The sequence below is a fragment of the Berghia stephanieae genome, chromosome 6, assembly GCF_034508935.2.
Source record: "Berghia stephanieae isolate SIO BIC M18660-M18661 chromosome 6, UCSD_Bste_1.3, whole genome shotgun sequence".
NCBI lineage: Eukaryota > Metazoa > Mollusca > Gastropoda > Nudibranchia > Aeolidiidae > Berghia > Berghia stephanieae.
Window position 1 is genome coordinate 11,987,588 of NC_088365.1, and position 24,567 is coordinate 12,012,154.

The window sequence follows — 24,567 nt, forward strand, 5'->3', positions numbered from 1 at the left end:
AGTACCTGGTAGTTCACGGCGTTGTCTTTGTCCGAAAAATTGTAATATCGCCTAACAGGCGGCATGTCCCGTCCTACATCTTAAATGTTGCTGTTGACCAGGGACCCCTTGTAAAGCACTTTGAGCACAATTTTTTAGTGGATATTGCGCTATATAAAAGCTCAATTTTTAAATATTTTTTTTTAATAACTAATAATAGAAATCTGGTTAACACGGGAGACTATTATTAGAACAGAAAATGAGTCGCCTGCACAATGAGAGGTATTCGTATTTTTTTATTTTTCTTACTTTATCTCCAGTCTTCATCAGGATTACAACAATACTATTTACATTGTAATATAATATTATATCTACATTAATCAAAAATAGCAACCTTCCGCTCTTTCATCACAAATGTGACCCTCCGTCTCAAAACGGTATTATGTCGGGATGATTCAGACCCCAAAAAGTGAATTTAGAGATAGAATGATGAGAAATTGGAGCTTAGAAGTTTTTGCAATGCAAGAAATAGTCTTTATACTCCAGCATAACGTACAGAAATTAAAACCAAGTTGGATATTTGTGGCTATGAACTCATTTCCCTTACCGAGTGGATCCCGACATAATACCGCTTTGATACGGTGGGTCACAAATTCATTCTATTCACATTGCGATTGTGTCACTGTTAGAAATACATGATTCTTAGAATAAGTATTATAAAGCATTCATTCCTAAACATATGTAATTCCTCAAAAAAAGGTCTTTGTCAAAGACAAAAAAAATATTTTTAAAAATTGCATTTATCCATCATCATAAATAATACACTGGATATATTCTTCGACTTGTTTTATAACCAAGCATTCATTCTTCTACACAATGATGCGTACGCCAAATCTCTCGGACTCAAACTTAACATAAAAATGCATATATAATATTCGATTCAAACAAAGCATAATTCACAACACTCCTTTTTTTAAAAAAAAATTATTTAAAATTTAAGTCTTAATTTCATAACAACAAACTATAAAAATGCTTAAGGTAAGTTAGAACAAGATATGAAGTGAGTAGAAAAGTGCCAGAAGACAATAGAGAATAAAAATTTTTCGCGGCGGTGGTGGGGTTTGAACCTGCGACCTTATTGGTACGACAACTCCGCCTGGCAGGTGAGAGCGTGGCTCTACCGTGTGAGCTATCCACGAACACAAAAATATTCGTTTCAAACCCAAGTCATTTCTAGATCCCTCTCTCACCCACTTCTGGGACCGCCGATTCGTTCGCCCACCACCATCGCGAAGTATTTTGACCAGCAGTTAAGCTTAATAGCCAATATTCTCAACACAAACATATAACATAGAAACGATTGAGACATTGAGTATGCTCCGGTGTATGGGGTGAATTTTTAATTCAGAAAAGTGAGTGGAGCAGGCACTTATGTTGGTAACAACAAGATATGAAGTGAGTAGAAAAGTGCCAGAAGACAATAGAGCCACGCTCTCACCTGCCAGGCGGAGTTGTCGTACCAATAAGGTCGCAGGTTCAAACCCCACCACCGCCGCGAAAAAATTTTTTTTATTCTCTATTGTCTTCTGGCACTTTTCTACTCACTTCATATCTTGTTGTTACCAACATAAGTGCCTGCTCCACTCACTTTTCTGAATTAAAAATGCTTAAGGTAAGTTAGAAACTTGATTTACATAACATGACAAAAACCTATAGTGGATGTTTACAATGTAAAAGATAAAAATCTGTAATTGTAACTATCTTGGGTTATGTTTGTTGGCATTTAAAGGTTTTACGGCGCTTGCAACACATTTAGGTTATATCAGCGCCAGTAAAAAGAAAGAAAATGGGATAGTAAAAAGTTCTAGAATTACAATTAAAGCACCCAAGCAAAAGTAAGACAAAGGGGAACTGAGAACAAATAGGGATCAGATGTAGATTCCAAGAGCATACCACCAATGTACTTAGTTTGAAATCACCTACAAGTCTCATCCAGACACAAGCACAAATCCCAACAAAGAGGAACACACTCAAATGCTTACATTATACATTAAAAATAAAAATAATAATACATAACAGAGAGATGATTTACACGGAAAAAAACATCATCTCCCAAAACAATAACTATGCATTTGACTGTTTCCCTCCCAGCCAGGACCCCGGCCAGAGCCAGGACAAAACCAAGTAATCTCATTCCGAGACAAAGACAGAAAGCATGTTGGAAAACAGATATAAGGGGATAGAAGACACAGTATGTACCTCCTGCCCACTATGGGAGGTAAGGATCCCCACCCAGTATCTTGGGTTAGGTTAGGTTGTTTTTTTTAAAGTGTATTTTTAAAGGGTTTTATGGCGCTTGCAACACATTTAGGTTATATCAGCGCCAGTAAAAAGGAAGAAAATGGGATAGTAAACAGTTCTAGAATTACAATTAAATCACCCAAGAGAAAGTAAGACATAGGGGAGTTGGGAACAAATAGGGATCAGATGTAGATTCCAAGAGCAATCCACCAATGTACTTTGTCTGAGATCACCTATAAGTCTCATCCGGACACAAGCACAAGATCCAACACTCAAATGCCTGTATTTCATTATACATTAAAAATAACAAAAACATAACAGAGAGATGATTTACAAGGAAAAAAACATCTCCCAAAACAATAACTATGCAGTTGACTGTTTCCCTCCCAGCCAAGGACTCCCGCCTGGGCCAGGATAAAAACCAAGTAATCTCAAACCAAGACAAAGATAGAAAGCAAATAGGAAAACAGCTATAAGGGGATAGAAGACACTGTAAGTACCTCCCTGCTCACTATGGGAGATCAGGAACCCCACCAGGGTCAGGACAAAACCAAGTAATCTCAAACCAAGACAAAGATAGAAAGCAAATAGGAGAACAGTTATAAGTTATAAGGAGATAGAAATAGAAGACATGGTAAGTACCTCCCTGTCCACTGTGGAGGTCGGGAACTCCACCTTGAGGTTAGGGTTGTTAAAAAGTAAGAAGAGTATAAAAAATGTGTGTCCTAGCAATAGCAGCAAAATAATCTGCAACATGCGTAATCGGTAACATGATATATAAGTTAAGAGAGGAGAAAAATAATCATCACACTTATAAAATCACAGCTTGAATCGAATGCCTCACTCACTGCATTGGACCAGCAAAATAAATTTCTCATTCCAAATTGTTTGCTTCTAGGAGTCCAGGAGTTTTACATCTGCTTGCTAGTCTGGTCATTTTCCCACAAGTAAAAAAGAGTCACGTAGTCAAAAATACTAGTACTAGTAATAGTACTGGTAATAGTCCCAATAATTTGTCATAAAAGCCGTGATCGGAAGTAGATCTCAAAATACTACCCATATGATTAATGAGCATTATAAAGAGATCATGCTAACATAGAAAGCCCATAAAGAAAAGATAGGTAACTTAAAATATCAATCTAACAAGGAAATAAAAAGAGGATACGAAAACTCCCCAACATGTCTGCCTTGAACTTGTTGTTTGTTTTGTTTTTAAGGGTTTTACGGCGCTTGCAACGAATTTAGGTTATATCAGCGCCAGTAAAAAGGAAGAAAATGGGATAGTGTAAAAAGTTCTAGAATTACAATTAAAGCACCCAAGAGAAAGGAAGACAAAGGGGAATTGGGAACAAATAGGGATCAGATGCAGATTCCAAGAGCATACAATCAATGTACTAAGTTTGAGATCACCTTTAAGTCTCATCCGGACACAAGCACAAAATCCAACAAAGAGGAATACACTCAAATGCTTACATTATACATTAAAAATAACAAACATAATAATACATAACAGAGAGATGATTTACAATGAAAAAAATATCATCTCCCAAAACAATAACTATGCATTTGACTGTTTCCCTCCCAGCTAGGACTTAGGCCAGGGCCAGGACAAAACAAAGTAATCTCTTTCCAAGACAAAGACAGAAAGCAAGTTGGAAAACAGATATAGGGGATAGAAGACACAGCAAGTAACTCCCTGCCCACTATGCTGTCATCTGCATTTTTTGCGGCCGCAAATATCAGGGCGATCCGCAAATTTTGGCAAATTTCCCAAAATTGGCAAATCGTGGCAAATTTTGGGAATAAAAAAGAAATGAAAACAAAATTACGAAAAAAAAAGGGCGAAACTTGAGAAATGTTGCAGCTTTGCCTGGGCCCAAACCAAGGGAAGCTACTCTCTATGGATAATGATCCTTTAAAATCTTTTAACAACGCTATTCACAGTCATTTCATTAAATTAATAAATGCAGCCTCCTTAAATGTAATAAATTGTCTTTTATATATATATTTTTCTGTATCGCATGTTAATTTTTACTGAAACGCTTAGTTCTCCTCGGCAAATTTTTTGGCAAATTTTGGTCTTTTTGGCAAATTTCTTGGCAAACTTTGGGGTTTCTTTTGGCAAATTTTAGGTCCCAATTTGGCAAAAAATGCAGATGACAGACTATGGGAGGTCAGGAACCCCACCCAGTGCCTTGAACTTGAACAAGGATGTAAAATTAATGGACAAACGACAGAGGATATCAGTGGCAAATAAAGATAATGTTAGAGGTAAGATGAATAGATACAGTATCCCTTCCATTCTCTCTCTGATAAATTAATTGTAAGACATCCCTTTGAAACTTAATTCTTCAAAAGTAAACGTCGATTATTTTCATATTAAAAAAAAAGGAGAAAAAAATGTTTTTCAACGCTTGAGATGCATGTAGGTCATTATCAGTGCCAGTAAAAAGAAAATGGAATAGTCAAAATATAGTAGTTTTTGTTTTGTTTGTTTGTTGCTTTAGGTCTCTTCCAACACAATTGAGGTTATATGAGAGACCGCTGAAACAAAAAAACAAGCAATCTAACAAAAATAGTACAAATGTCAATCAAAATCATAACCTAAAGATATAAGCTAAATTATAAATAACCAAGAACAAACAGGCAGAAGATTTACAGAAAAAAAAAATATCCCCTGTCAAAAATACAATCACAAACCAAAGAAGCAGGATAGGCTAGTAAAGAGAAGAAAAAACGACATCACTATCGGATCGTACACCCATGCGAACATCATAGGTATATGATTCAAGGGTGATGCTCCCATCCAACCACCCGGTCAAAATATAGTAGATTTCCAATCAAAGCATCCAAAAAAGAGTAAGACAAAGGAGAATTGGTTTAAATAGGGAACATGTGTAGATACGAAGAGCATACCATCAATGTACTTAGTTTGAGATCACCTTAAAGTCTCATCCACACAACAGCACATGATCCCACGAAACTAAGAGGAAAACACTCAAATGTTGACAGAATACATCCAAAACAGAATACATAACGAGAGATGATTTACAAGGAAAAAAATATCATCTCCCAAAACAATAACGATAGATTTGATTTGTTTCCCTTCCAGTCGCGGACTCTGGCCAGGGCGAGGACAAAACCAAGTAATCCCATTCCAAGACAAAGACAGAAAGCAACTCGGAAAACAGATATAAGGGGATAGAAGACACATAATAAAACTACAGATTAATCTATCATCCATCATCATCTATGAGTAAAAACACTTGATTGAAACATACTAATGCCGTTTTGGTTGAATTTTTTAAAAAATGATCAAGCTCAAATATCTAGAAGCAATGCATCTACAAATGGAATGGTTTAATTGTATCGACAATCTTACCACACCTTTTCATTCAAAGAATGCACTCTCTCACTTTCCACAGATCGAAAGATACCCACCTTCAAATTTACTGCTAAGTAAAAAAAAATCCAGCTGTGAAAAAAAAAAAATGCCCGACATCGGGCTTCGTTTTTCTACAAAGAAGAGCTTGCTAATTGCTAACCGTAATGCTACTTTTAATATGACCCATTTAGATTTCATGTCACTCAAGTTTGTCATATTAGTAGCAACCTGTTAAGTGCTTTACCAATAATCATTGGATTAGAAAATTGTATTCTAACATCACCTGATGTTCATTAGAATTCGAAATACAAAAACACACAAGTCTATACATTTAGGCTAAAAGCACATTTCAAAATAGACACACACACACACACATTCATGAGATTCTGATGTTAAAATTAAGAGGGATGTGAGCAAAGCGATTCAGACAGGGCATTTGCAATATGAAACCTTAGTAAAGTTAACAGTATAATGAATGGAGCTAAAATGAAAATGTAGTACACATAAGCTTGTCATTCAGTTGGCGATACAGCAAAGGTGAATAAAACGAGATTACAGTATATAATTGAACAATTTGTTCTTTTCATAAGGTTACAAATGTCCTTTAACAGTAAATTGATTTTGGTAATAAAGCTGTAATGATTTTTAACAAAACAACTTCTATACAGCAAAACAAATATTAGTTGAACACGCATTCAACAAATTTACATGTTCAACGAATCATGTCCTTCATTGTCAGTAAAATTTTCACAGTTCGCCGTTTCAACAAACTTAACCGAGACTTAGGGCCAACACACACGCACACATACGGAGAGAGAGACAAAGCAGAGCATAGCAAGTTGCATTGTATTGTATCCTTCATGAACTTATAGCCTTAAACTGACCACAAAAATCAAGATGACGATTGCGAAAAAGAAAAAAGTTGATTGCTGTGAGTTGTATTCAATAGCTCAACCAATGGAATCATTTATTAACTTGAGCACAACTATTTACAACTCGCTTTTTTTTTTTTTTAAAAACTTGTAATCACCGTTTGTAATGTGACATAACTTTTGGTCAGTCTCAGGCATCTGGCCGGAAACAATCAGACCAACAAGTTGTGAGCATTTATCACAATATGTTGACACAATAATTAAGGAATTGCATTGCGACATCTGACAATGCCATTTTTCAATCGCCTGTGACAAGCACTGGATAGCCATGGAATCAAGCTATACTTTTACAAAGGGTACGCGTGTGTAGACAAATGCCTTCCCCTCCATTCTTACTGCTTCTCCCACATCTTACCATATTATTCCGCATGCTGTGTTGTATGGTGGGGTGGAGTGTGTTTTGTTTGTCTAAGCGAGTAAATCAGAAATGAATGATAATGATATTCACTATTTTGCTTTTTTTTTTTTGTTTGTTTGTTGCTTTAGGTCTCTTCCAACACAATTGAGGTTATATGAGAGACCGCTGAAACAAAAAAACAAGCAATCTAACAAAAATAGTACAAATGTAAATCAAAATCATAACCTAAAGATATCATAAGCTAAATTATAAATAACCAAGAACAAACAGGCAGAAGATTACAGAAAAAAAAAATCCCCTGTCAAAAATACAATCACAAACCAAAGAAGCAGGATAGGCTAGTAAAGAGAAGAAGAAACGACATCACTATCGGATCGTACACCCATGCGAACATCATAGGTATATGATTCAAGGGTGATGCTCCCATCCAACCACCCGCTCACTATTTTGCCAACAGAAATGCAACAATCTACTAGACCAGGATGCGCAAACACTAAGATCATATTGATGCTGTGCATTTATTATCCAAAATGCTCTCAACAACTGCAAGTCGGATATAACATATAACGTATCAACACACAAAACTATGTGTAAACTTAAACATTTATAGCCTGATTGATACAATTTAGTGAGAACTACTCATAAAAATGGCTGGTTAAAAACAATAACAAAGAGCTTAGTGACGTTGATATCATTCCTTCTATAGTTGTACGAAAGGTTACATCACAGGTTGTGTCTCGTCTTATAGTCGTCAAAACACAGATTTGATGAACTTTTCCGGCTGCCGTGCAGTTCGTCGAATGTGTGTTGCACTGTAAAAGCTAAGAATATTTGTAGTTGCTATGTCAATTTGCACAACATTGATTGGGGAAAGATTTTTTTTTGATAATCCATCATTATAAAATGGCATTACAAGATTACTCATCCTTGAAATAAAAAAACAAAGAGTTAAGATCACATTCATCACAAAAACTCCCATTAACTGAATTTTTTCAAAAGTTAATTCTACCAACCATTCAATGATTTTCAAATACTGCATATCAATTTTTTTAAAATTGGGAATAAACATTTTACATAACTAAACATTTTAAATAACAGTTTTTGTTTTAATAATAAAATTTAAGAAAATAAAAAAACAAATTTCATAAACAAATGAGTAGAAATACATTAAACGATTGCATAAGTCAATACATTTTTCGATATATGAAAAAAATGAAAACTGACCAGATGTGAACACAAAAACCACAGTAAGTTGATAACTGTCAAGTAACAAAGTCAACAAATATCATCTGCTTAATTAAATAACTGAGATAATGTCTACATTATTTTTTTTTTAAAAACAAAAAAACAAACTATTGATGTAGTTTAATGATGTCATCATACTTTAAAAAAACAAACAAATAAACAAATAAGTAGATCAAACTATTAATCTTGCCTTTTCATTGGAATTTTTAACAACATTGGGCATAATCCAAAAATAATTTGAATGCGATGAAGTCTAGAGAAAAAAACAAACAATCATGCGTCTCAGTCTCAGGAATGGAGCCAAACTTATTTTAAAAATATTTTCCAAAGTCTTTTTCAGCTATGTCAAATCAGAAAAATACAGTGGTATAAAGAAAGATATGTGCAACAGAGAACAGAAGTAAATTCATGGGCAATGAAAGATCCTTATAGTTATTGTGAAATAATCTAAAAGGTCCACACCGACGCTGACCAACAGGGTCTATGCCAAAAAGGATACACTCAGATGGTTACAAAAGCAAGTATAATAATTAAAAACCAAACATTAACATAACTAATATAAAATGGAGAGATGGATTACAAGGGGAAAAAATTGGCATCTCTCTATAGGAAAAAATCTAAATCCATCCTAATTTATCACTTAAAGAAAAAGACTCCAGGCAGAACTCAAATAGTCCCATCCCATCTAGCACAATAGAACAATTGCCACATGGCAAGGACAAATGATTTAGGGGGATAGAAGTAGAAGAGCAGGAGGGATGAAAACTGGTGAAGACTAAATTGTCCTAGGAGGAGTGGGGAGGGGTAATGATGGTACCCCCACTACCAAAGGAATTCTACCCACTGCAATTTGCGACCTGCTGTCTAATCCAGAATACAAAATCAGATTGGTTATGACACGCACCACTCTTTCAGGTCATTTCAGATCAAGGAAAAAATAAGATGATGGAATAGTGAAAAAGTCTAAGACTGCCACATGATGTCCACAGGGATACACTCAAATTATTATTATTACATCAGAAACACATTAAAGAACCTAACAATTTCCAAGCAAAAGATTCTGGACAGGATTCCGGTGAAATCAAATGATCTCATTCCAGAACAAGGACACAAAGCTGCATTGACAGGAAAATAATATAGGATATAGATTTTATAAAATACTCAAATTTCATATTTCTGATTATTTTGATTTCAAATTCAATTTTTGGCGTTCGATTAACATAATACTAGATCGATGTGAAGAATAACATTTACTTTTTTAAAATAAATGATTCCATCCCTGATATTTAAATAATCCTTGTGATTCAAATGCCCTTAGAAGTTGTAGATTTAATGGACAATTGAAAAAAAAAAAAGATAAAAAGGATGACAAAACTTAACAGGAGGGAAGTCCATGAAATTCTAAATAGACCATTACACTGATTCTTAATGTCAGGTCTCATTAGATTGATGCTGCCAAATTATTTTTTCACTCTGTAACAACAATAATAATAATAATAATAATAATAATAATAATAATAATAATAATAATAATAATAACAATAATAGTAATAATAATAATCATTAATTGTAACTGTACTGCAAAATTTAGGCACTAAATGATATGAATAATCTTTAAGTGTATCGTTGAGTGTTGACATGGTTGTGAAGTATTATTCATGACTCTTAACGCTTATTTCCTAATGCATGGTATTACTATATTTTGACAACTCAAAACTGGCTACTTTTACACAGACATAAACTGGAACTCATGTCTTCAAATTCAGCATTGCATTGGATTCAGAATATTAAAATGGACATGAAAATGTTCATAACGAGAGAACAAGTGGATAGCAATCTCTTGTAACAGATGAGTTCACACATGTCCTTGATGGAAAAATCAGTGAAAACACGAATTTTACCACATCTTCTATAGCTGAATATGTTCCAAAAAATTTCAAGAACTGTTTAGCTTGAATTGGTTATGAAAAGATTAGGCTATCGCAAAATGGGGTGGATAGTTGTTTTGCAATTTGCTGATAGATAACAAATCCAAATGATATGAAAGTGCTGCATTGTTAAATTGATGCTGCCATAAACCAACAAGATGGAGAGGCACAAACAATCCGAGTACGCTCGATTTGATTATTGCATCAGATGAGCAGGCTGTAGAAGAGATAGAGTACAACTGTTCATCAGGAAAGAACGACCATTGTGTCCTAACATTTAAATATACATGTAACATGACTATTAAGAGACCAAACAGGACAAGAAAAAAATTATAAAAAGGCCAACAATGTCAAAATCAGAAAGGAACTAAATAATCAATGTTGGGAGGAAATGCTAGACCATAAGGACATAGATGTGATATGGAATAATTTCAAAAAAACACTCACAAACTTAGAAGACAAATATGTTCCTACAAACAAACTGAACCGGAAGAGAGATAAGGTATCCCTACATAAAGAGATTATGTCTCATAAAAGAGAAAAGTAAGCTTTTAAAGAAAATCTGTCAAAATCAAACCAATGGTCAAGTCAGGAAGCATATACAGAACTAGAAATAAAGTGACAAAATTAGTATGTAGAGCAAGACGAGACTATGAACACAATCTAGCTAAAGAATCCCAAGTCCAATCCGAAAAAGTTATGGCAATATATCATCTCCAAAAGTAAAGTTCAACAAAGGATAGAAGATCTGTGCATGGACCCAACAGACCTATTGTCTGAAACAATGGCCGATAATGGTAAAAAGGCGAACCCCAAAAAATAAGACAATTTTTAAAAAAAATTATCGGTACTTCCCTCTGACATTTTACACAAATGATTATCTGGCATAACAAATGACTGAGACGATGGGTCATAAAGGTTCTCAATCCTTAATGGCTAGAAATTTAAAGTCAAATCACTTCACGATACACTTTACTATTATTCACATCACATATAGTGCCGGCTCCCTCATTCTATTTTACAAGAAAAACTTCCTCAAGTATAAGCTTCATAACTCTCAGCACATCCATCTCCACTCTTTCTTACTCATAATTCTTCATTAACTTTCAGATCACTCACAAATACATGCATATAAACACTCACCTTGTAAATCAAATCCCACACAGAGGAAGTTGAGTGATTGCAGACAATCCTAACATTTTCCACAACTTCCAACTAGCTCACAATCCTGTCATTTCCAACCAAGAAACACATTGTCACTACAAACTACCTCAGAGTTACCACGTGCAACCAACAAAGCTCTATAGGGAATGAGATTAGTGGAAGAGTAGTGTCCCTTGATTGGACGTCACCTTACAGAGAGAACTTCAATTTGGTTTTGAAGTGTCTCAAGCTTTCACCGGAAGCGAGGACGAGAGACGCATGCGCACAACCAACATGACATAATCTCTCTAATAACTTTTCCGCCGGTGACGTCACAGACTATGGGTGACGTCCAATCAAGGGACGCTACTCTTCCGCTAATCTCATTCCCTATATTTGTAGTACAAAAAATCAGAATTTGAAGAAAAAAAAATCGGTATCAATAAAAATTTCAAGATATTTATAGAAACTATCACTTTCAAATGCTTTACAATTGATGTAGTGTGGCCAGATATCCATTTCTAAGTAATAAAAATTTATGATTTGTCATTTATTTTCCTCAAAATATATTTATAATCAATTCTTATCTGAAGAAAAAAATCCGAATCTGACCATATTGTTTTTGTTTTAAAGAGTTTTACGGTGCTTGCAACACATTTAGGTCATATCAGCGCCAGTAAAAAGGAAGAAAATTGGATAGTTTTAACATTCTAGAAGTACAATTAAAAGGGCTTAAGGAAAAAGTAATACAAAGGGGAATGGTACAAATAGGGAATAGATGTAGAATCCAAGAGCATACTCTGAGTATACTTAGTTTGAGATTACCCAAAAGTCTCAACCAGACACCAGCACAAGATCCCACTAAGAGGAATAGACTCAAATGTTTACAAATCACATGTTAAAAATAAAAATAACAGTACATAACAGAGAGGTGATTTAGAAGGAAAAATAATATCTCCCAAAACTATAACCATGCATTCAACTGTTTTCCTCCCAGTCAAGGACTCCGGCAAGGGTCAGGACAAAACTAAGAAATCTCATTCCAAGACAAAGACAGAAAGCAATTGGAAAATAGATACAGGGGGATAGAAGACACAGCAAGTACCTCCCTGCCCACTACCTGAACATAATTTGGCTCCCAAAACACCTGGATATCAACCGATTAAATCTGTATGAGTGACATGTCTACTTCTTACAACTAATTTACACTCTTTTACAAGAGGGTGACAAATCATTATGAAAACAAACACACACACACACACAAAAGTCCCTAGTTCTACGTCGTCCCTGCATCTCGTGATGAGTCATCATTGAGGTCGGGGGCTGCCACAGAGTTGGTATCACTGGCATCGGAACTGACATGACTGTCTGAAGACCTTGGGTCTGGTTTGGGCTGGTAGTCTGTCACAACAACAGTCACATTTCCCACTGTAACAGACACATGGTTGGGTCGACTTCTGTCTATATTTTTAAGCCTGGGTATTCTGAAAGGAGAATGATGTTTTCACATTGGTTTTAGTTTGTTATAGGAAATTAAATGTCTGCAACATGTAAAGCTCACTATACCAGTATCATATTGCAAATGTTACTTATTTTTATTTTTATAAAAAATATAATCATCTGCACATGTTGAGTTAAGTTTGAAAATGTAAATGGAATTATTTCAAAGATAATGAGATAAAAATTTGGCCAGTAGTGTTCATGTTTGTTCTTGTATTAAGGTCATTTTAACTCACTCAACCCTAACACCGACTATATCCGTAGTTTACCCGGGTTACTTTTACCCTATGCTTGTTTATTACATTTTTCTGAGACAAATTATAGGCGTAGTATCAAAGCTAATGTTTTTAGTTTTTACATGTTAATGGTAGTTGAATAAAACTATCTATGTACATGCTCATTTTTAATACATTCTTTCCTCTTTTGAAAAGTTGCAAAAATCTCTAGGATTGAGTGAGTTAAGAGCCAGTAAAAAGGAAAATGTTGAAAAAGTTAAAAGATAGTAACAGATCTGCACAGAAAACTCCCCAAGAGAAAGTAAGACAATGAAGGCGAACATACTTCCTTTGAAAAAATAAAAATGAAATGAAATAAAAATAAAATTGCATCATTGTACAGCTACAGTAAAATATAAGACTATACATTATTAGCAGTTTTCAGCACAACAAAAGTTCTATGAAGGGCAAATTCCTAACACAAGCACCATTTGTTGTAAACTGTGAATTTTACCTTTGCAATAAGTACTACAATATTCGTCTCTATTGTTTGAAAAACGCTCCTTATTGAGTACTGATTTAAATCAATCAAATTCATTAAAATTGAAATGCCTTAATACTTAACAATGGATTAATTCTTAAGCCTGGAACATTAGGTGATTCAAATGAAAAATTTTGAATAATGCAATTCACAAATAATTTAAATAGTATATATCCCAATATGATCTTCCAAAGATATATATATACCTTGAAGAATCTGCTGAAATCTCTCCTTGGTCTTTTTTAGATGAATGTGATCTTTCCTTCTTTAATGGTGGTGCAAACTGCTGAACTTTTTGTTGGGCAACCAACTGAGGATTGATACGGGGTTTCCTGCAAAATCAGAAAAAGAGGTCTTTCCAATATCAAAAGCCAAAATTTAAATTTCAACATGACAGCAGGCGCTGTTGAGTTTATATAATATTAAATTATCACATTATTTTTGTTTGTTTGTTTGTTGCTTTAGGTCTCTTCCAACACAATTGAGGTTATATGAGAGACCGCTGAAACAAAAAAAAAAAACAAGCAATCTAACAAAAATAGTACAAATGTAAATCAAAATCATAACCTAAAGATATCATAAGCTAAATTATAAATAACCAGGGTGGCCAACTTTTCAGAAACTGAATTAGGGAAAATTTTTGGTGACCGCACAATAATGTTAAGAGTGAAGTAATACACAGCCTAATACTAATTTAATACTTTACAAAGAATGAAAATGAAAATGAAAACAGACATTAAGTTGACATACCTGTAAACCTTGGAAGTGAAAGGGGTAACTTTTGACATATGTATCCTCTATCCAAACTTAGGAGGTGCATTATGCCCTCTATTGAATTTGGTGCAGAAGTCACAGCCTCTATTCTATTAATATGACAATTTAAAACTAAAAAACTACACACACATTGAGACCACAGCATCACTACAATACTTTTTACACTATGTACATGATAACAGGCTTTGTTTACTGCTATTATTTGCCTTCTGAATGCAAGCTATCCATGGTGGATCTCTTGCATTTTTGCAAGAACTTGTCAGTCAATTGGACAGGTGGCATGCTTGATGAGGAGACCCTAACTTTATTAATTAAAAGACTGTTTAGAGTGGCATTGCTCAACTGAGATCTGCTTTCAGTTCTATTCTTCCTAACCAAACTAAATATCCTCTCTGATGCTGCATTACTGTGAGGAATTGAAAGAACACTCAAGGCTAGCTGTCCCAGGTTCTGGTAAGGCCTACTACCAGAAATTTGGCATGGACAAGGGTGTCTGTATTTAATGGAAAATTATTTTTCATGTACTTCAAAGCAGCAATGTAGAATAATTTTATGTTACTGATGATTTCACTTCTTGACTGAGACGCAATTCGTCTTTTTTTACGATGGGTTATTTTCGGGGAAAAAAACGCAGTTTCGGGACATCGGGAACGGTGGATCCATTTAGGGAATTTCCCGAAATAATCGGGAAGGTTGGCCACTCTGAATAACCAAGAACAAACAGGCAGAAGATTTACAGAAAAAAAAATATCCCCTGTCAAAAATACAATCACAAACCAAAGAAGCAGGATAGGCTAGTAAAGAGAAGAAGAAACGACATCACTATCGGATCGTACACCCATGCGAACATCATAGGTATATGATTCAAGGGTGATGCTCCCATCCAACCACCCGCTATCACATTATCAATTTGATTGCAAGATGCAAATATCTAAAACTTTGTTTTCATTCAGTGGGTAAATATAATCCTCCACTGCTTGAAGTTAACAAAACATTGTGAAGATGATAAAGAAAATAAATGGGACGTTACATTTCTTAAACTTAAATATTAAAAATTAGGAAACATGAGTTCAGGAGAAGAGTGGCAGTGGGCTTGAATCAACAATACATGCTGTAAAAAAATAAAAATAAATGAGGCTATTAATTAACATGATACGTTGAAGTGCATGGATTTAAATAATATAAACTGTGAGAGAAGTGATAGAAAACCTATACCACGCCCATGGGTCAAAAAAATATCCCATTTATCAACTGGTTATTAATGGCCATTAATGACTAAAAAGCTCATCATTGCACACGATAAAAACAGTATTGGAATAAACGTAATAATAATAAGCAGGAATCTATAGTCCAAAGCTAATTGATGAATCTTGAACATAGTTCTATAAGTAGAATTTGACTAGTTTCAATTTCAAAACGTTCTATTACTATTATACCATACCTAGTAGATGTCCCCTTGCGAACATCACACATTTCACATTTATAGGCCTCAGGGGAGTTTTTATAAGTACATACACTGCAATCCCAGAAACCTTCATCCAAAACCTTTGCTTGTCGTTTGGACCTGAATTGAAAAAAAAAGAAATAGGATATACAACATGCAAACTGTCATGAGGCCTGTATTTTATATATTACTTTTTTTTTTGAAAAGTCATTTAAATAGAGAGAGGCAAGAGAAAAAGAAAATGCAATTTTAAAATGCTACTATTAAGCCCTGATAGCTACCATCAACAGCTGGTTGTATACAATCGACATTGTCTTATAGAAGGGAACACAGGGAAGGGGAGGGGGTTGGAAGTGGAAGAGAACACGATGTTAGTCACTGTCTCCTTACGCTACATCGCACAATCACTTGAACTTGAATTCGAATAGAATAGAAAAAGTAATCCTTCAGAGTCAAAAGGTTTGTACAGCCAGAATTTATCCAGGTTTTTTGTAGCTGTAAATTGATTGCTACCCTTTTGATAGGACTTGTCTATTGCAACATACTGTCCACTAGATTTTACAGATCCAGTTACTCAATCACTGTTGAGGGAACTAAGGTGTGAACCCCCCCCCCCCCCCACCTCAATTGCATATCTAAGACTGAAGACACTCTTCATGTGGCAGGTGAGTTTGTGTGTGTGTGTGTGTGTGTGTGTGTGTGTGTGTGTGTGTGTAGGTTCGTGAAGCATGTTTGACAATGCCTCACTCAATCTAATTCTAATGTGTTCCAGTGATGGCTTCAGGCTGTTACTATTACTGTCTAACTGATATCATGTATCAAAATCAAACAAAGGGTGGAGAAGATGGGGTGAGAGGAGAGGTGAAAGAGAGATATATGAGGAATGATAGTGATTAGGTACCTGATTTGTAGTTAAAGAAGTCGCATGCCACATGCTGAGTTGGCTTCATCTTCTTATTACAGTACTCACAAAGGGAAACCTTATTCCATCTATGTTATTAAATAAGACAAGACGCACGAAATGCGATACCTAATTATAATAAGGCCTTGCCTTATTGAAACCGCTACCCCCACCCCCTCCCTGCACATTCTTCTTCATATTATGAAAAATACTCAACAGAATTTCGAAGACACAGAAATCTCGAACAAATAGGCCTGGCTATGACTTGCTTGACATCTCTGTGATGTACTGCATTAAGTAAGATGATTTTAAATGTGATATATTGAAAGAAGAATTATTTCTGTTCACAGTTCACATCAAATTCAAAACTGCAATTTGGCTTAAATTGATTCACTGACTTGATGAGAATTGGTTCTCTGTATCAAGATGATTCTCTCTCGCAATGGTTCATCTCAATTATTGCCACTGAACTTGAACTGTCATTGTTCACTACATGGTCTCAGTCACAGGAGGACTCTGACGGGCTGACACCTCTTGGTCTTTTACTTTTATTCGTCAACATGATTTTCAATTTCAAAAGTGACAAAATTGATGACGTCTGTAGTTCACAGACACTTTAAATTTAAATTGAAACAAATAAGAGACACAAATCCCTGTCACCCTGTCAAATGTGTGTAAGTTGAAGGTTCATACTCCAGCTCCATGGAACGAAAGGTAATGTAATGTCGTGCTTGCTCTGTGACTCTGTGCTTTGTTTTTATTTTTACACATTTCATCTCATCTTCTGTTGAATTGTATCCTGACCTTCGTAAATGGAGTGTAATGCAGATTAAAATAACTTCAAGAAAAAGTCAAAAGATTATGACAATAGTTAATCAACCACAAACGATAATTACATTTTAGTTAGTCGGAAGAGTAAACAAATTACAAGTGTACATTACAAACATTGAAACAGTAACAACAGTCAACAGTGTAGACAGCCGACTGCAGAGCAGAATTTGCAGCGAAATAAAGTATCTCGGGACAGTCGTTCGTCAAAATTTAATGAAAGTGTTCAATCTTACCTCCCAGAGGGTCTCTTTTCCTCCATCTTCTTCTTTCCAATGAGTTTCGGGTGCTTGTCAACAACCAAAACAACAACAAAGGCCGTTAAAACTTCTTTATCTTTATTTTAGTCAAATTTTGTGTTTTGCAGCAGTCTCAATTCTAGATCACCGGAAATGAACTTTGGTTTATTTTGTCCATGTGACCGCTAATCAGCCACTCAGTTCCAGTGATAAATTATGTCAAGTTTTCTAAAAGTAGGTTTTGGACAGGCGCGAAAGCAAAGAAACGAAATTACACGGTCAGAGTGACCTAGAAGGTCGTCAGCTTGGAGGGGTCGTCAATGATTAAAATGATGGCGACATGATACTTTGGGGTCCTTCCTCCTTCCGTATGTGGGTGTTTAATGTCAAGTCAGTAAACGTGGCATCTCTGTACAAATTGATGGTATGTGTTTAATTAAAATACACACCATTTCTTCCCGCTATATCAATCGTACAAAAACACAAAAAGTTTATAGTATGAGAGTGAGAAGAAATCACATCTGAATATGTATATTATATAGAAAGATGCAAAAACCCGTTCCAAATTTCAACACATTAGGCTATAAACATTATGAGCGAGAATATGTTTACCGACTTGACTCGACCTGGCAAAGATACGTATTGTCTGCAATTAAAACCATATTACTACTTCAGAAGTTTCGTTTCTCAATATATGGCTGTCTCCCCGCTTGTACCGTGGAGCTCTCGAGATGTTGGTTCACGATGACCTGGAGCAAGTGATTTAATCGATAACTGTAAAGATGACAACCGTAATGATAGCGAAAGATGAAGATGATCACTGCAATTTATCGAGTTGACACACAGTCATGGAGCTCTCACGTTCAATTTCACAACAGTGATAAGAGACATTGATAGTGATCAGCTTGTTAGATTGGTGAGATGATCGAAAATTGGTTCGGCGGTTTTCCACACCTGACTTATCCAATAACTTATCCCAAATATTTATGTTGAATTATTATGTTTTTATGTAGAAAAATGATTGTAGTGTCTGAAACAAATTTTTAAAATGAAATTTGATCATTTTGACCATTTTCACTTTAAAACCGACTTTCTTCGTTTTCCAAATCCCGACTTAATATCGCTTCGACGCATAGGGTCACATATTTAGCTAGAGGAGAAGTAAATCCTCACATAATCAACGAAAAGTGACGCACTAGGGGACGTTAATCCACCTTGCTCACAAACAATGAACGTAGATGCGGAAACGTTGACAACTGGATACTCCCCTTTCTTACGCCCGCCCATACGTACCCATCGACATGTATTAGATAATACAAGCGCTGTCTCCGATACAATTTCTGCACTTACCACCATCCAGTAGTTGTTTTATCTAATTCTCTGAATTCCGGAAAAAGTTCATTTTCTGGTCATGGCACCATTAAACTTACCTTGTTGAGGCGAGAATATCATTGATTCAATTCATCCAATTAAAATGTTTCTAAATGGGCGCTAGCCTTATCTATTTTACTTGATAATTTTATGAGTCTATACATATACACTTATAACGCTCATGTAGTAGTATAGGTTGTTTATGCTTTTATGTTTTTAGGGTAGATGAGTCGTATGTTCCATTTTTACTTGTGCGCTAGGTCTATCATTAGACTAGCTTTGAATCAGACATTAAAATTTATACTATGAGGAATATGACTTCATTAATATTAAACAATATATACCTCTATTTACAATTTATCTACTATCATTCCCTCAGACAAGCCATATTTAATAGGGACGAATCTAATTACTTGTACACATTATCATACCAATACAGGGTCCAATTTCATGTAAGCGGACCAGATTTAGTTATTTACTAGTCTAATAAATGACTTGCTAGCCTTAAGCCTAAACGGAGCAAGTGACTTAAAAAATCGGATTTCATGACAGTTGTCTAGTCTCTGACTAGCTAGGCTTTGCCTAGAAGTGTGCGCTGTAGGGACGGTGTTTAATTCGGCTATTTTGTGCTGGTAATATCAAGCTCTCTAGTACACAATTCCAGGAAAGATACCAGTCTTCATACTTTCAACGCAAAAGATTTCCAAAGAGGAAATTAGCAACACATCCGGTATAGATAATATTTCGTTCCGTTTCATATTTGAATTTACTTCTGCCATAATGAATCAAATCACGTGATATTGACTGTCTACTCATCAGACGACAATGATGTCCAAGGTCGACTGTCAATCCTTTAGTTATGCCAATGAAAGTTTCATTGAAACTCAAATTGAACAACAACAAAAAAAAAAAAAAAAAAAACAAACAAACAAAAAAAAAAAACAAACAAAAAAACAAACAACAAACAATCAAACAAAACAAAGCGTGAATTGGTGAATCACATTGTTTCAGTCAGTTGCAATGCCCAGCAGAATAACTCTTGTCTCCACTATACGTTCTAATCGTTATTTTTTTTTTTTTTTATTTTTATTTATTTATTTATTATTTATTTTTTTGGTTGGTCTATGAAGCGAACCCTTCCACTTTGAGTCTCCGTTCACTCGCAGCTTGCGAGTCGATTAGATTCGGTTTTTAAAAAGTTTTTACTCACAAAAATGTGTACTTTCGACGATCTGCACTATAGTATTTTTTTAAAGCCCGTGTCAATAGCAACAGGACACTTTTTGCCTCTGTCACTGTCATTCGTAACCGACGTATTTTCCTTCCGAATCGAAGCTCTCTCAATCTAAAAACAGCTGCTATCTTGTCGACGCTATGATGTATCCTAGTAGTAACTAAACTAGTCTCAGACTAAGCTTGAAGTCCGGCCTCAGCAAAATTAAACAACTAAAACTGGTCCAAACTTAGTCCGAAGGTGCCGTAATACTCTTCAACAGTCGTAACGTCACTTCCTTCCTAATGACGCATGGTAACAGTAAAACTGGCTCTTAACTATCGGATAATGGCGGACGCCCGTATGAAATATTTCTCCGGCGAGCATAAAGGGTAGCCAGAGGGAGAAAAAAACACATAAATTTGATCATGTTTTGACTTTTACACATTCTGATTACAAATGAAAAGTTCTAGCCAGCATGAAAAATAAAAAGGAATGATTTTCTTTGTTTAGAACCAAGATGGCCGCCGTTGCCGGGTGGCGTGACATCAGACTATTGAATCGTATTTTAGCCTGGAACTTCCTTGGTCAGCTCACATTAAATCCGATGTTTTCAATTCCTTGACTTAGAGAGAGACTAATCGCTGGTCTGCGTTCATGAATACGGGCCCTGAATCGATCCCAAGCATGCAAGGCCGCCGCCAACCTCACACTTACTCAGTCAAAAGAAGCCATAGTCATTACAGTTCACAGAAGTCTAAGTGAACTCGGAGCCAAATGACAAAAATAAATAATATATTTCAGCGTACGACGAGGAAATAAAATACCCATTTAAATGACGTACACATATCATATAATCAGAATAAATCTGACTACCATTTTATTGTCAATTATAAGTGGGAGTTGAACTTTGGTATTTCACCTGTATTATTAATTTTATTGTGAAGGCATCATAACTATTATTATTATTATTATTATTATTATTATTGTTATATTATTATTATTATTATTATTATTATTATTATTATTATTATTATTATATATTATATTATATTATCATTATCATTATTATCATTATTATCATTATCATTATTATCATTATTATCATTATTATTATTATTATTATTATTATTATTATTATTATTATTATTATTATATTATCACCATTATTATTATTACTATTATTATTATTATCATCACCATCCTCGTCCTCCTCCTCCTCGTCATCATCATCATCGTCGATAACGTTTATATCGTGTTTGCTATGACGATTGCCCCCCCCCCCCCCCCCCCCCCCCCAGTAAAACAATGATCTGAACGACAGGTTGTAGTTAGTAATAATGTAATAATAACGCAAAAGACATTTTCAGAAGTGTCAAACAATTTTATTTATAAACTTGTTTATTTTTCATCAGATTTACAAAGGGAAAAATGTCTTAGAAGTCAAACAAACAATAAATTGATGAAAGACTGAAAACTTAAAATGGAGGGGGAAAAGACAGAAACAAAAACTAAGAAGGTACAACATGTCAGGTCACTACCAATGCTACATATCTAATGTACAATTTAATTTCATTAACGAAAACATGACAACTAAAATTTTCCTCCTCCACCCCCGCCTCTTCAACCTTTTTTCTTTAAAAAAAAAAGAACATTTTGCGTAAAAACTGGATGTAATAAATGACAATGTACAATTCCATGGATCCAATCCAACCTATTATTAAGGTGATTTATTAATCATTGTCATGGTTGATACCCCCCCCCCCTCTCCCTCTCTCTCTCTCTCTCTCTCTATCACACACTCACACACACACACACATACACACACACACACACACACACACACACACACACACACACACACACACAGAGACACTCCTGTCCTACAAAATCAATCTCAGACACGAACATAAATGAAAATGATGTTTTAAAAGAGAAAAGAAAAAATGCCACGAAGAACTGACTGTCTTCCTAATACTAATATGAAGGATCCCGACCACGGCCTGAAAGAAAACCAACTAGTTCCATCCTAGAACAAAGACAGGGGGAGACAAAAAATAGAAGAAGATAAATGAAGACTTTAACAGTAGCCCACCAACTTCTTAGATCTGAATTGTGAACAGTTGATCGTAATAGGATTCAATAGTCGTAACGTCACTTCCTTCCTAATGACGCTTGGTAACTTAGTAACACTGGCTCTAAACTATCGGAACAATGGCGGACGACGTATGAAATATTTCTCCAGAGAGCACAAAAGCGTATCCAGAGGGGGAAAAAACATAAATTGATCATGTTTTGACTTTTACACACTCTGATCACAAGACATATGAAATGTTCTAGCCAGCATGAAAAATAAAAAGTAATAATTTTCTTTGTTTAGAACCAAGATGGCCGCCGTTGCCGGGAGGCGTGACATCAGACTATTGAATCGTATTCCCCATCCGAATAATTGAAGTATTTGGGGAGAAAAAAAAACATATTTGTCATCTGGGCCTAATCTGTGTTTTAAATCTTTTAAAAAAAAAATATGCGTTAGCTTCTTCTGGACAAGTACATCTGTTAAATATAAAAAGGAGAAACAAAAAAAAAAAAAAAACTAAAAATAAACACCCCCCCCCCCCCCCCAAAAAAAAAAACAAACAAACAAAAAAACATTGAAAAAAAAAATAAAGAAGAAACAATAGAATCATTGGGTAAGAAGACAAGCACGGCAACTATAAACGCATGTTCTATTCTGGTTAGGAAGCATCCTAAAAACTTCAGACTTAAAATGAATACAGTTCAACGAAGTGTCATTTAAATTGTTCGCAATTATCCATCTGTCGTCACATATATATGAACAATGTAAATATTGTGCAATTCGGAGCCTAAATCATTGGTCGTTTATAACAAAGTCAATTTCGGAAAACAAATTTTTAAAAAAAAAGGGAAAAGAAATTTTTTAAAAAGATTATTTCAAAGCAGAAACGATTACATAGATCACTGGAAATTAAGACAATGTCAAATTGTTATGATCATCAAATTCCATAATCAATATAAATATATGTAAAATAAAAAATAAATAAATACCTGACAATATCCACAAACAGAAAACAATGGATTTGTATTTCAAGATAAAAATAAAAGCTGTACAAAAAGTCATCGGCCAAAGGAAATATCAATTGAAACACAGACCGATGACACAACCAAGGAATATCGAGTGAAGTTGGCAGTAACAATTGCTTCTTACCCTTTATTTCAGACACTGGTCTATTTCAAAGACGTCTCAACAGCTGTCCTTCAGAGCCATAAGGCCCGAGGAGCTGGAGTTTGTCCCAGTTACTATAGCGTGAAATGGACAATTACTTTTCATCAGATCTAACAGACCCATCTACTCAATAATTGCTGGGTGGACAGGGAGATCAGAATAAAATAACATCACCAGGGATTGATCTTGGTCCCTTTGCGTATGAAGCAAGTGCTCTATCAACTGAGTTATTGGGTTCCCCAAACTGAGCTTTCGGGGCCCCCTTTTCAACAACTGAGTCTATTTATTTAAAGCCTTTTAAACAAACTATATTCAGACTCAAGAATATAATTTTTGATCCGGGGATTGAGAGACCTGAAGCTCGTCAAGACTAATAATTCCATACTGTTTTGTTTTTGTTTTTAAGAGTTTTACGGTGCTCGCAACATATTAAGGTCATATCAGCACCAGTAAAAAGAAAGAAAATAGTAGAAGATGGTAAAAAGTTCTAGAAATACAAGTAACACACCCAAGAAAAGGTAAAACAAAGGGGAATTTGTTCAAATAGGAAACAGAAGAAGATTCCAAGATCAAAGTACTTAGTTTGAGATCACTTAAAAGTCTCATCCAGACACAAGCACAGGTCCCAACAAAGAGGGATATACTCAAATGTTTACAAATCATATATAATATGTAAACAAAACAATACAGTGCATAACAGAGAGATGATTTTCACGACAAAAAAATATCATCTCCCAAAACACTAACTATACATTTGACTGTTTCCTTCCCAACTAGAGTATCCGGCCAGGGTCTGGACAAAACCAAGAAATCCCATTCCAAGACAAAGACAGAAAGCATGTGTGAAAACAGATAGGGGGATAGAAGACACAGTAAGTACCTCCCTCTCCACTATGGGAGGTCAGGAATTTCATTCCAGAATTTCATAGTAAGTATTGCGTCATCATGATCAGATGACTAAATCATCACAAATGTTTCAACATGAAAAATGGAGGTAAATTAGGTAACGGTTATAGTGTTGGA

General features: G+C 35.0%; 1 protein-coding gene across 2 annotated transcripts; it reads right to left on the reverse strand.

Annotated features, from left to right (window-relative positions):
• Window positions 1–4,428: 4,428 nt before the first annotated feature.
• On the reverse strand, window positions 4,429–17,850 carry LOC144974489 (YY1-associated factor 2-like). 2 transcript variants are annotated; one of them, XR_013645753.1, is made up of 5 exons: window positions 17,711–17,850; window positions 15,743–15,865; window positions 13,734–13,859; window positions 7,532–12,755; window positions 4,429–7,393 (listed from the first exon to the last, which is right to left on the reverse strand). XR_013645753.1 is itself a non-coding variant. In XM_078917392.1 (4 exons), exons 1-4 carry the CDS (start codon window positions 17,734–17,736, stop codon window positions 12,548–12,550), a joined length of 483 nt encoding a protein of 160 aa, XP_078773518.1. In that variant the 5' UTR covers window positions 17,737–17,850; the 3' UTR covers window positions 4,429–12,547. The 2 variants fall into 2 exon arrangements, 1 of the variants encoding a protein (XP_078773518.1); XM_078917392.1 differs by having other exon boundaries at window positions 4,429–12,755.
• Between the last annotated feature and the right edge of the window lie 6,717 nt (window positions 17,851–24,567).